At 35.5% G+C, this 13,953-nt stretch overlaps 1 protein-coding gene across 4 annotated transcripts in view; it reads left to right on the forward strand.

Annotated features, from left to right (window-relative positions):
• Nucleotides 1-13,953, forward strand: part of ATRN (attractin) — a 121,968-nt gene that overhangs the window by 39,788 nt on the left and 68,227 nt on the right. For all 4 annotated transcript variants that reach the window (XM_064475845.1, XM_010988268.3, XM_064475844.1 and 1 more), the window contains exons 5-9: nt 1,535-1,740; nt 2,858-3,026; nt 10,835-10,925; nt 11,795-12,038; nt 12,771-12,954. In XM_064475845.1, the coding sequence (XP_064331915.1) occupies nt 1,535-1,740; nt 2,858-3,026; nt 10,835-10,925; nt 11,795-12,038; nt 12,771-12,954 (894 nt within the window). The remainder of the gene's footprint in view (nt 1-1,534; nt 1,741-2,857; nt 3,027-10,834; nt 10,926-11,794; nt 12,039-12,770; nt 12,955-13,953) is intronic.

Here is a 13,953-nt window from a genome sequence, read left to right on the forward strand (position 1 = left end):
TGGTGGGAAAAGGTAAAGTAAATTGTCAAAGTGGTGGAAGCAGTTTCAACCCAGGTCTTGCTGCTGTTGAGCTTCTCCCGGAAGAGAGGGGCATTTTCCCTCCAGTGGATAAAAGCATTGCAGGGGTTTGCTCAGTATGATTTAACAAATATTAGTAGTTTTCATGTACTCAGTAGTTGGCCCATTGATGACAACGTAGCTGAAGGTACAAAGGAAGTGTAGACTGACAGACTCTGGGCAGCTTTTGTAATTTGTTGTGGTAGGAGAGAGGCTAACTTCTGTCTTTTCCTTTTTTTCCCTCCTAAGAAATGTGTATTTCATAAGTAATTAAATTCATAAAGTGCCATAAGCAAGGGGTCTTTGATAAAGAACTTCTGTGGTCCACAAACCTAAAATAGACATTATCTGGCCTTTTACACAGTAAGTTTCTTAACTCCTGGAACAGGTAGTAACCCCTATGTGTAATCTTTATATTGGATTCTTTTTCTTGCCCTTTTTCTCAGGCTCTCAGTATTGTCTCAAGCCTATTTAAAGCTGTCGCTATCTTGGTATAGTGATTCTGTTTTTTAGGTACTCAGGGTTTGTGACGTGGCAGCCTGGGCTTGAAAAGTGGGCATATGCATTTATTATAACATTATAAAAAATACTGTTTACAGATACTTATAACATTTTATTTATCACATCTTTATTTATATAACATTTTATTTATGTATGTATGTATGTATGTATATAATATCATGAACTGATATTTGAATGTAGGCATGTTCATTAACATCTGTTAATTAGCTTGTTTTCAGAACTGACTCCTGATTTTCTGACATGCTTTGCTACAATATTTCTTTTTAGTTTTCTTTATACTCTTATTAAAGTATCTTGATAATCCTGTTATCCCCCGTTTTAAAATCTCAATTATATCTTTTCAAAGTGCTGTCAATATAATTAGGTCACATTATTGTGAGACACTTTATGGCTAAACTCCCATAGTAAGTTAAATTGGCCCTCCCTTTTCTTATATCTGAGATGGGTAGATAAACTTACTAAAAAAATTAGAATACACCAACCTGAGCAATAATCTTAAACAAATTCTGTAAACTTTCAGAGACTATCCAGAGGAATATATACCATGAGGATGGTAGGATATTGTTGGCAATTTGTTTTATCCTTTTCTTCTCCAGACTTGCAAGCATGCACTTGGCAGTTTTATAGTGCTCATCATTTGTGGGCTACCAGGAATAGGATAGTCATCCTGTCCTTATGAAGCTAAGCATTTTGCAAGAATCTGTTCTCTCCTTGTAATTTCTTTAACTTGCTTTTCTTATGAGAATTCAACAGGGTTAATTTGATTTTATTACTTGCCCTAGCTCTGCAGTGTTGAATGACCCCATTTAGGCTGAATGGTAAGTACTGCAATTATGCTTGTGAATGAACTGGAGAGACAGTGGGATTTCTTAAGACTTGTGTAGGAAGAAGTTCTGCTGAATTAATTGAAGTGTTGCTTTGTGTTGATTGATTTTTCCCCCCACTATTTTTATAGTTTTGACATGTGTCCGAATAATTGCTCAGGCCGTGGAGAATGTAAGATCAGTAATAGCAGCAACACTGTTCAATGTGACTGTTCTGAAAACTGGAAAGGTGAAGCATGTGACATTCCTCACTGTGTAAATAACTGTGGTTTTCCTCATCGAGGCATCTGCAATTCGAGTGATGTCAGAGGATGCTCCTGCTTCTCAGAGTGGCAGGGTAGGAGTGTCTTTTTTTCTTTCAATTAACAGACTGTTTCTAGTTTAATAAATTGTAGACTGGCCTTATTTCTAGAATCTGTACCATTTGTGTTAATCAAATATCAGGAAATGTTTAAGTTTTCATAACTCTTTATTTAGCTTCTTACAAGTATTTGAATTTCATGAATGTATGGTTGGGACCGCTTTAGAATTGTGGAGGGGTTTGACATCCTTTGCAATTCACTCATGAATTTGAAGAACTTGGTCTCAACCATATGAAGACAGAGCAGAGAACCAAGCTGGGAAGTGGGATAACACGTTGATCACCCACTGTGGATTGAGTGCCCCTGAGGAAACACAACTGTCACCTAGATTTGGGTGACCTGGTGATCAACATGATAAAAGCTGACAGTATTGGTCTCGCCACAGAAACTTTCAGTAAATTCAGAGAAAACTGGGGTGGATTATACAGCAGAACTCTAAAACAGTCAGCTAATGGAATTACCTGCAGATACAGATTATTAAAGAAGCCCTTTAGTGAATTTTTCAAGGGGTGGGTGATAATAGCTGTTACTGATTTAGTCATTTTCTTTATACATTTACCTCTTTCTCAGAACACTTAACTTTGAAAGGAAATGTGCTTATTTCAATGCTTTAATTTGTTTGGTTTGGCTCATATTAAAGAGTTAAATAATTGAAGTATTTGAGTACCTACCACTGCGCAGGTGTTGGAGCAGAAGCCAGATCTCCTAAGAATGGACTTTCTTGTTTTTCCAGGAAATGGATAGTTTGTAATACTCCCGGGACTAGTCTTTACATTTTAGCCCTAAAGCTTTTCATTTGAATTAATAATTCCTTTGACCTCTCTTTCCTCTGAGAGCTGCTTAAGCAAGTATTTCATTACTAAAAAATCCTAACCTAGATATGGTCAGGTCAGCATTAGAAAGTATGGGATTTTTAATTTTATTTGAGAGTACCCTTGGTCACTAGCTTGGTAGGGATTTGCCTGCTATTTAGATGCTAAAAGAAAGACTATAACTATTCTTTAGATATTTGTTATATTTAGATGATTAAAACTTGAAATGCAGTGAATTTAAAGCTGCATTTTGTGAAGCTAATTTATTATGTTTTATTAGGTCCTGAATGTTCAGTTCCTGTACCAGCTAACCAGTCATTTTGGACTCGAGAGGAATTTTCTAACCAAAAGCTCCCCAGAGCCTCTCACAAAGCTGTGATCAATGGAAATATAATGTGGGTTGTTGGAGGATATATGTTCAACCACTCAGATTACAACATGGTTCTAGCGTAAGTTGTTTTAAACATTTTTTTCAATAAGCCTAGTTTTCCATTTTGGAAATACTTAAAGTAGAGATAGCAAAAGAAAAAGAAATCAGTAATTCCGTTCCTGAGGAAAATCTCTGTTAGTATTTTGGTAGTTGTATTCCAGACTTTTGGAACGTAGTCTTAGTTTTTGAAATTGGGAGCCACGAAGAATTCATTGTCATAATAAGGAATAGTTCCTCTTCTCCAGACACTGTCTCTCATATTTTGCTTTAGGTACATATAATAGATTCTATATAAGTAGAGGATTCCTTAACCTCTTAATTTAAGTAACATTTCTATAGGTTAAATGGTTTGAATTTACAGTTTGCTAGTGGAAATTATGCCATCATCTGATACTTTACAGGGTTCAAGTTCTATTTGCTGGTCCCACAGCACTCATCCTAAAGGGAGAAATGTTTTCACAGTGGCATTAGCTATGGAGATTGACTTTGGGGAGAAATTCATGAACACTTACTTGTACTGATTTTGTGTCCTGGAAATTTTTTTAAACATTTTCTGTTAATGAAGGTTGTCAAAACCCAGCATCTGTTCTTTAAGGAATTTTGGAAATTGGCAGTGGTAGTATAGTTTCTGAATCCCCCAAATATAGTCAGCAAAACACACAGAACAACTAAGATAGCAAAATAAAAAACACATGGATAACATCTATAAGAAAATTTGCTCAGAAGGCATCTACACTTATGTGTGGGGCTGAACCACTGACAGATACAGGACTCGTGCTATATCAGCATCTGTGTAGGAGTAAGCAGAGGGGAGCGGCGCGCCCACCAACAGTAAACCCAAAGACCTGCTGAAAAGCTTGGCAAGCTGCTTTGAGAATAGTAGCTGGGACTGGGAAGATTTTGCACATAGTCGGGGGCTGGGGGTGTGAGTTTAAGGCATCTGTAGTAGGATTTGAAGGGGCTAGAGCAGTTTGTGCCATATTAAATCTCAAAATGAACCAGCCAGTCTCTTTGTAGGAGAAAGTCCCACACTGAGGAGAAACTGCTGGGAATAGAATTCAAATTGAACAGGACAGGGACAGCAGAGGAAGAGCAAAAGAAACTCTAGATATCAGTGAGGGAGGGGAACAGAGGCAGGAGATCTCAACAAGCAAGCTGCCGGATACTTGGGCACTATAGTACAACAGCAGAAGAGGAGCTAGTAGAGAGCTGAGAAATTAGAAAAACTGTGTTAAGTCAAGCCTTTCCTATAAAAGAGCTCAGGAAAAAGTAATTTTACTTAAACTTTAGCAACAGAAAAATATCAAAGTCAAATCTCATAGAAAGTTATTACAAAAAAGAAGAAAATAAGTAGAATAACATTCCTTAATGCATGAAAACAGAAAAATAATTTCACAAAACTGACAAAAATTATAACTTAGTCTTCCAAAATAAGCTAAAATACAATAAGGAAAAAATGATAAAAGACATGAAAGAACAGTGTAACCAGAACTAGAAAAATTCAGAAATGAGATGAAAGAAGTTAGGAAGGAATTTTAAAATAACTTCATAATTGAAGACAAACCTAGAAGGCACACAGAGTAAATAAACAGATACTCCTTTAAAAATAGAGTATGAAAAAGGAGATTTTTAAAAATCATAAAGAAATGAAGGTCATTTTCCTCTATCCTTTGTGCGATAAATGAAGTTAAAAACTCTGGACATTATAAATAAATCAAACATGAGAAAACTTTGAAGAAAAAGGCAGTCTTGCTAGGTGTCACCTGACCTTTGTTCTCATTTAGAGAGTTACCTGGGGAGGAATCCACTCCAAGCTCAGGTTGTTGGCAGAATCCATTTCCTGGTGGTTGTAGGACTGAGGGCGCTGACTTTGTGTTGGCTGTCACCTGGAGGCCACCTGTTCCTTATCACTACATCTTCCCCAGTGTGGCTGGCAGGTCAGAAGAAGAGAATCTGGACTGAATCTGCCATCAGGATAGAATTTCCATGACATCTTATCATCTTTGGTGGTAAAGATAGCATTCTCTTGGTTAGAAGCAAGTCATAGATCCTGCTCACACTTGAAGGGAGGCTATTATATACATAGGTAGGAACACCAGGAGGCAGGGGTCATGGGGACCACCATGATGTCTGTCTGTCACAATATGTCAGCAGATCTTGTTAGCTCTGCCTTTAAAATCTATCCCCAATCAAACCACTTCTCACTACTTCTAGTGCTCCTGCCCTGAGAAGTAAAGGTAAAATTAAAGGTGTGAAAGTGACCCTTCCAACTGTCACACTAGATATGATGAGAGTCATTTATTGTACCATTTATGTGATTTTTACCCTTGTACCTGGCATTTTCCTCCCTTGAAGCAAGAAATCTGGGGGTCATTTTGATACTTCCTCTACTTTGTCTCTCATAACATAATTTCATATCAAGCCCATCAACCCTGTCACCAAATACATGTCAGATTCACTCTTTTCTCTCTAAGACCAACCTGCCAATATCTCTCCTCTAGACTTCAACAGTAGGTTCCTATCAAGTCTTTTTCCATTCATTCCTCTTAATCCATTTTCTAAGTGTCAACTGGGATGATTTTTTTAAGGTATACATTTTATCATTTACTACCTTCTTAAAACGCATCAGTGACTTCCTGCTGGACTTAATGGTCCTACCTGTTCTGCCCGCTGCTGACCTCCCAGACTCTTACCTGTCCTCCTCTCGCCCCAGCAGCCTTCTTTCTTTACCTAATCCTCACCGTCGGTGTCCTTAGTCTTGCTGTGCCCTCCCTCTAGACTGTTCCTGCCATTGTACCTCAGGGCTGTTTTTTTCTCACCCTCTACATATCACATCGGTTGACCGTCCCACAGTGAGATCCTCCCTGATCATCCAGGACAGACGATTCTCCCTGTCCTTTTTCACAGTCCTCATTTCCTTCAGAGCAGTGTTCATAATTTTTAATTCTGCCTGTGCCCATTGTTGTGCGTGCTCATTCTCTGCCTTTTCCATGACGTTCTCCAAGGTTAGAGACCTTGTTTACTCACTCATTTCAGCTGAGCTCACAGAATGTGCTCAAATAAGTATTTATCAAATGAGTGAGAGAGTAACTGAATTGTCTGTTTCCTTCACAAACATTTGTTCTTAGAAATATTAATGTCACCGATTGCTTTTATTTGACTGGTATACCTCATGAGCCACATTTGTTTTTTAAATTGTAACTTTTTTTTCTGCTTGGACTTGATCAAAGCATGATTTTTATAGCTTTATATATTTTGTGTAAATACTAATAAAGCTTCAAAATTTTTTACTAACTCATGAAAAGTAAATATAATGACCCTTTTTAGATGAAGTATTTCTGAAACTTAGACTACAAATTTTATCATCTCTACTCTATATAAGCGTATTTCAGGAATTGTGCTCATTTTTATATTCTCTACAACCCTGTTAACCCAGAGCTTTTAAGTTGCATTAAAAAGCAGTTCCCATTTTATGTCACTCAAGGGTTCTCTTGCAAAACAAATGGTGGTGTTCTCTTGGGTTAAGATTTCCAATTGAAACTTCATCATTGAATTTCCCTTGAGCAAAAAAGAGTTTTTTTGTTTGTTTTTTTTAAGTTAAAAGAAATAGTAAGAAATTGAGCAACAAGATAAGGAGCATCACCTAATCCAGTAAACTTAAAATTAAAACAGACACAGAAACAGCAAGACTGACCCCTTCTCTACGGCACAGAAACCATACAGGTGAAATTCTGAGAGTTCTCCCTAAAAGCCCCAAATCTAGAAAGAAGCAAACTGAATGGGTTTTGTGTTGTTTTATAAAAGCCTTTTCACTAAAGAGTAGGAGAAATAGTTGCTGAAGAGGATCAGGTGAAAAGGGGGGAATTTGATCAAGTGATTGACTCTCTGCCTAAAAGTCAGGGCTTCTATTTAATTTGTATATCCCAAATTTTGAACCCTGGGATAGGACACAAAGAAAATCTCAGAGGCAAATAGAGTCTGGATATTTTATTCTAATAGACTGAGCGCACACACAACCCTTTTGAGCCCCAACATTTCTCCAGACTTCAGAGAAGTGGATAGAACGTAAAATGCCAACTCTCATACTAAAGCTGGGATGGAAAGATAAACTTGTCTTAGATACGGTGGAAAAAGAGCTAAAAAATCACCCACATTTTGCAAATATATCTGGAAAGCAATGTCTAACCACAGCAAGATGAAAGAAGTGACATTGTAGCAAATGCAGGTATCTGTGGTGAAAAACTAGAGAGTACAAAAGAACACAGCATATAAACCTCACCTTATCATTTACTACCTTCTTAAAATGCATCAGTGACTTCCCATTTGATTTAATGGTCCTACCTGGTCTGACCGCTAAGAACTATTCATAGAGGAAAAGTAAGTTAAGGAGCAGGAGATTGCTTCTAACTGCTTTCTGCAATAGATCAGTTTAATGAAAATTTGAATTCAGAAAAACCAGCTGAAAGGGAAGAAGTTATTAATAACAATATGATGAAATGGGAAATTACACATGTAAATAAATATGAATAAATTACATACAGCAAAAATGTATGAAAATCGAATTTCTGACAGCTTAATAGACATGATTCCAATGAATACAGATGAAAAGGTCAATAAGAGAAAAGCAAAGACACATGGAAGACAGAAGATCAGTGTATATAGATAATTGCTACAAGTAGATTGAAACAGTACAAGACATTTCAGGAAAAGTTTATAGTTGCTCGATAATAAGACCTGATTTGATCACATTATTGAACTTTTAGGACAAATTATTGAGTAGGAAGCCCCAGGTAGTTCTGTGCCTTCTCCTGTGTGGAGTCATGTTCAGTCTCTACAGAGCCTTTCCTGTGTGTCTTTGGATGGCTGGACACTGATTGGAATACCAGGCCAATATGCGTGGCAGAGTGTGTGCCCTGTATCATGATGGACATTGTGTTAGCAGCCATCAAGGAGGAGGAAAGACGTGGCTGCACCTCTATGAAAGACACCTATTTCTGAATTCTTGAAGTTTTTCTTTGCTTGTCTGCATGTCCAGGTCTTAGAACTAGTTCAGTATTCCATCATCTTGAACTCAGCTCCCAGAAGAGGGAGCATTTATTTGGTACTTGGCCTTTCTTACCTTTTATTGCATCAGCTTTGTTCTTGCCTTGTGTTTGCTTCTCTGTGTTGTGAAGGGAGTGACAGCCTGTTATGTACGTGTCTTTTGGCAGTTCACCTTAGCCAGGTTATGAGGACTTGCCAGCACCTTAGTGTCTCTGACCAGTTCTTGGGCTGACATGTCGTTGACTAAGGAAGAATTAAAATGCATTAAGATATATATTGAGCACCTTCCATGTCACTTGAAAGAGATATGGATTGGATCACATGTAGACTTGTTTCTTTGCTCCCTCTCTTTCAAGCTTAAAGAAACAGGTTTCTGATGTGAGCAGAAGGTTTATATGTGTTTTCAGAAGGCATGCTAGTTCTTCTCAGGGAAAACTTTCCATAGTCAAAGCACCACAAAAGTCACAGTGGTATGCAGTCCATTTGGTAAAAACATTTGGACAGATTTAAATTATTTCTACCTGAAGTAAAGTACAATATTGTGTCTTTAAAAAAATAGAGAAAGATATATATAAAACATATATTTAGAGAAAGAGGGAGGTAGGGAACAGGGAGGGAGGGGGAGGAGAGAATGAGAATGACAGATTTCTTAGGCTTCCAAGCAGAAAAGCAAACCACATAAACATGGAAAAAAATCAGACTGGCCTCAGACCTCTCCATTAGCAGCATTTGATACCAGCAACATTCAAGGGAGCAGCATCAGTAAAGTTGTGTGGAAAAGAAAGGATGGCCCGTGAATAGTATGCCCAGCCAAGATGTCACTCAGCTCTAAAGCTACCAAGCAGATATTCTTAAAAGAATTTAAGGAAAGGAGCACATATGAGCTCCACTAGGAAAAACCACTTGACAGTGAAATCCAGCTAATTAAGAATTAAAAAGACTCAAGAAGTTGTAGTAAGAGAACTGTGAGGAGATTGATTCAACTAAAATATGGATCAGTAGTAAGTAACTATGGGATTATAGGTACAGGAGAGAATGTGAATGCTGTGAACCTGGACAGTGTAAAAATTATATAACAAAAATTGGGAGGAGAAATGAGAGGACTGTGGGTGCTAAGGTTTTCACATTCAAAGCAGGAAGTTAGTGGAGTCTGTGTGTCCAAAATTAAATTATATATAATTTTAAAATTAAAGTGAATTTAATCTCTAAACAGTTTTTTCATGTATTAAAAATGTAGACTTCAAAAATATATAAAACAATAGCTGGTACTGATTTATGTTACCATTTTGTTATATTTGCTTCAGATCATGTATAAAATATTTAAGACGAAAGGAAAGGTTTAGAGAAAAATAATGAATGCTGGTGCATTCATCATCCAGGTTAGGAGATATAGAACATTGCTAATATAATTAAGGCCCCTGCATACCCCTCCAAAATCCCAGAAATAATCAGTATCTTGATGTTGTGTTATTGGTTCACATGTATATCTTTACATTTTTAAATTTATTTATATATTTTTATTGAGATATAGTCAGTTTACAATGTTTTGTACACTTTTTAATATATATAAACATTTAGAATTCATGAATTTTCTAGTTTTAGTCTTTATAGAAACAATATTCTGCAGTTGGCTTTTTTAGCTTAACATTGTTTTGAGATTTATATTAATATATTGCTTTAGTGTATTTATTTTTCATTTTGTATAAATATTATACAGATACACTGGATAATTTATTAATCCATTTTCTGTTGATGGACTATTATGGGTTTCTCTTTTTTGCTATTATGTTGTGATAAAACTTTTATATCTTGTTTACATATAATAATGTTTTTAATAATTTTAAAAAGTATTCAGGGAAACATAAAAATACGAACATTTAAAGTATAATAATAGCATTGATTTCCCTTTGGTTTCTTTTTTCTGTTAAATTATATAAAAATTAAAATTACACTTAGTTAAATGTATCATCTACATTATGATCTCCTTTGTATAAATATATATATTATCAATCTATTCTTCTATCTGTATGTATGCATAGAAAAATGTCTGGAATGATATTTATTTGTTGTTAATGATATTCATTTCTAGGTGGCAGAATGTGGGTCATTTTTAAGTTTTTAGCTCTTTATTTTTTTGCATTGGTTACATTTTTCATAATGAGTATGTATAATTTTAATGAAAACAGTAGAGTATGTTCCTCAAAAACAAAGTGAATATTCTAAGATATTGAATGTGATTAATGCTGCAATGTAGACTATAAATGATTTTCTTTGGGGCATTTTTTATATTTTAATGGTCTTTAAATGCATTCATAGTATAATTGAAATATCATAATGATATTCTAGGGTTTTTTTTTTAATATTACTTTTTAAAATCAATTAGATAAAGAAAAGGAAAGGCTAGGAATTTTTTAAAACTGAGTTACCGTTCCTTTTTTAGTACGTGTCTTAAATTTTGCATGACTAAAGGGAAGAAAAGTTGTGGTTATACCTTGAGTATAGTGCAACCTGCAAGTGATTTAGTGTGTAGAAGATGTTTTGAGGAAGTGTTAGAAACTTCCAGTAGATTTTATTTCTTTTTCGTCCCAGGGCTGTACAGCCCAGCATCCCCTTCCTAAGTACTTACATGCCCAGTGGGGCCAGGTGTTAAGTTTGTTTGCCCAGGTACCTCCCCATATCCATTACAGGTTTAGTGAGCATCTCCAAACTGGATTAGATCACAAGTAAAGGCTCAAGATGTTCTGTTTTGTCCTTTGGGTAAAATATGGTCTGTTTGTTTTGTAGGTATGACCTTGCTTCTAGAGAGTGGCTTACGCTGAACCGTTCTGTGAACAATGTGGTTGTTAGATATGGTCATTCTTTAGCATTATACAAGGTAAAATATCTCCACTCTGTACTAAACTAGAAACTGAACTCTTCCACAGTTTCTTTACCATATTATGTGGTTGAAAAACTATTCAGTGTTGGATTTTTTTCCTAATCTTTTTTTTATTGTGGTAAAATACACATAACATCAAATTTACCATGTTAGTAGCTATTTTTAAGTGTACATTTCAGTGATAAAAAATTCATTCATAATGTGCAGTTGTAATCACCAGTCATCTGTGTATCTCTTAATCTTGTAAACTGCAACTCTATATCCATTAAATAATAATTCCCCGCCCCCTCCTCTCCCCAGGCCCTGGCAACCACCATTCTACCTTCTGTTTCTGATTTTGACTTCAGTGTTGATTTTGGTTGGAAAACTTTCTCATTTAGGAGGTATATGAGTGGCTAAGTTCTAAGTGGAAATTAAAATTGAAAATACTTTAACCTGAGAGATTTTAATGGATTCACATTGTACTGGGATAGATTGTGGTACTAAATGGTTAAAAATTAATATAATACAGATTAGCCTTTTATGTTCATGAGCAAGTTTAGCCAAGAATAGCCATATTACAATATAACTGAATAATTATTATCATTTCCTTATTTGGTAGTTTATTTCAACTTTATTTTTCCAAGTCATTTTATATGGTAAAAAATCTTGCATGACGAAGTCCAAGAAAAGTGGTAAAGTGTTAGAGACGTAGGATATGATTTATTTTATTTTGTTCCTTTCTCCATCCTTCTAGTAATTTACTGAAAGGTGCTTTTCACTAACACTTTTTAAGCTAAGAGTAGTACTGAGGTTTTGAACTGTTCTCTGTTCTTAGTTTCGATCCTTTTGATGTTTTTTAGAATTTTGTTTACATTTTTTTCTAGGATAAAATTTATATGTATGGAGGAAAAATTGATTCAACAGGGAATGTGACCAATGAGTTGAGAGTGTTTCATATTCATAATGAATCATGGGTCTTGTTGGCCCCTAAAGCAAAGGAGCAATATGCAGTGGTCGGGCACTCGGCACACATTGTCACTTTGAAAACTGGCCAAGTGGTCATGCTGGTTATCTTTGGTCACTGCCCTCTCTATGGATATATAAGCAGTGTGCAGGAATATGACTTGGGTAGGTATTTTTTTCAGTGAATCTTCTGAATGTTGGATTTAAAATCTTTACCCTTATTATTATGACCTAAGTTTAACAGTATTCAACCCAACATTGACCCAGTACTTCATCTTGAAATACAGTTAACATTGATGAGTTGCCAGTGAAATTTAGATTATTAGTGCTGCTATGTAGTACGGATTTCTTACTGTCAGTTTGGTAAGGAGGCAAAGACAGTACTAAAAGCTTTGGATGTTGAAAATAAATAAATAAAAAGGCTTTAAAAAACAAATACTCTGAAGAAAAAAATATTTGGATAGCCCTTTAGAGATTGGTTTAATGCAGTGTAATTTCCCCTTGATATATAATCTTACCTTTGGTTAAATTTTACTGTATTTGTTCTTGTGGATGTAGATGATACTTTGAGAATGTAGGCCCATAAAGTACATCTGTGTATTAGTCATAAAGGTCATGGGGAATTTAGTGTTCAGTTGAGGGAGGGTCTGAGTCTTTTAAATTTAATGTAATTCTTTTCCTACATGGCATATCATGACATTTGAAAGATTGAAGTTTTTGGTCACCTGGTTTTGTTATAAATTTTAGGTGGCCTTCCTTCGAAAATAAAAAAATTAAAGAAAGTTACATGTATCAAGTCTCCTGAAATCTCTTCTCTTTTCCTGAGCTAATTGGTAATTTTAAGTATTCAAGAGGAGGAGTGTGCGATGTTTGCCTTTAACTGTTTGCCTTTTCCAGATAAGAACACATGGAGTATATTACAAACCCAGGGTGCCCTTGTCCAGGGGGGCTATGGCCATAGCAGTGTCTATGACCAGAAGACGCGGGCCCTGTATGTTCATGGAGGCTACAAGGCTTTCAGCGCCAACAAATACCGGCTTGCAGATGATCTCTACAGATACGATGTGGACACCCAGATGTGGTGGGTGCTTTTTCTTGAGTTTTCACTTTAAGGTGTGAATTCTGGCAATTACTGGGAAAAATACTGTGCTACATTTTTGTTTTCAGGCCTAGCGGATAATTCTCTTTAGCATTGTAAATAGAGAAATTGTGAAATACGTAGAAGATAATAAAGTAGTAGTATCTATAAATTTGTAGTAGGTTGATTAGAAAATGCTTTGTATTTTTTTTGACTGGTTTTCATTTTGCATACACTTAGTACCATGGTAAGATTTTAGCTTTTCAGAATCCTAAGGGATAAATTGTTCTACATAGCTGTGTTTATGCACGCTATTGTAATTAAGCAGAATACATCCATTTTTAACATTTTGTTGGTGACCAAGGTGTTATCATTGTGGTCAGTTAGTGGCATCATTCCATGAAGTCATCAAACAGAGGTAGTTTCAGTACCTAAAAGTCAGAGCTCTCCTCACTCTGCTGTGTATTGGTTTATATAAAATAGGATAGTTTTAATAAACATAAAGCAAATTTGAGTTATGAAATAATATAATTATAAAGCAATGATTTCTCTTTTTGTCTTTCCTTACATATATGAGACCATGCTGTGGATACCATTTTACATTGTCATTAAAACTGTTGTTTTTAGTGGCTATGTAATACTCCATCGTTAGGGTATAATGAGCCTGTACAGTTGGAAGTTTTGATTTCTAGCTTTCATCTTATTAATAAAGCATTGTATGTAAGCTTCCTTCTGTATGTCACATGATTTCTACTCAGAAACTAGAATTATAGGGTCATAGGGTATGAACATTTTTAAGACTTTTTATTTGTTTTATCAAAATTTGCATAAATTTTTCAGATTTTACAGGTTTACTTTTTGTTGAGAAAGTTTCTTATATACAGTGAGAAATCTAGAAGTATTTGCACATTTGGATCTGAAGTTAAGAAAATGGTTATGCTTATATTAGCAAATAGGTGATAAACATTCTAAAGAACTAACCTTGTGTTTTTTTTTTTTTTT

This window comes from Camelus dromedarius, chromosome 18, assembly GCF_036321535.1.
Source record: "Camelus dromedarius isolate mCamDro1 chromosome 18, mCamDro1.pat, whole genome shotgun sequence".
NCBI classification, from domain to species: Eukaryota; Metazoa; Chordata; class Mammalia; order Artiodactyla; family Camelidae; genus Camelus; species Camelus dromedarius.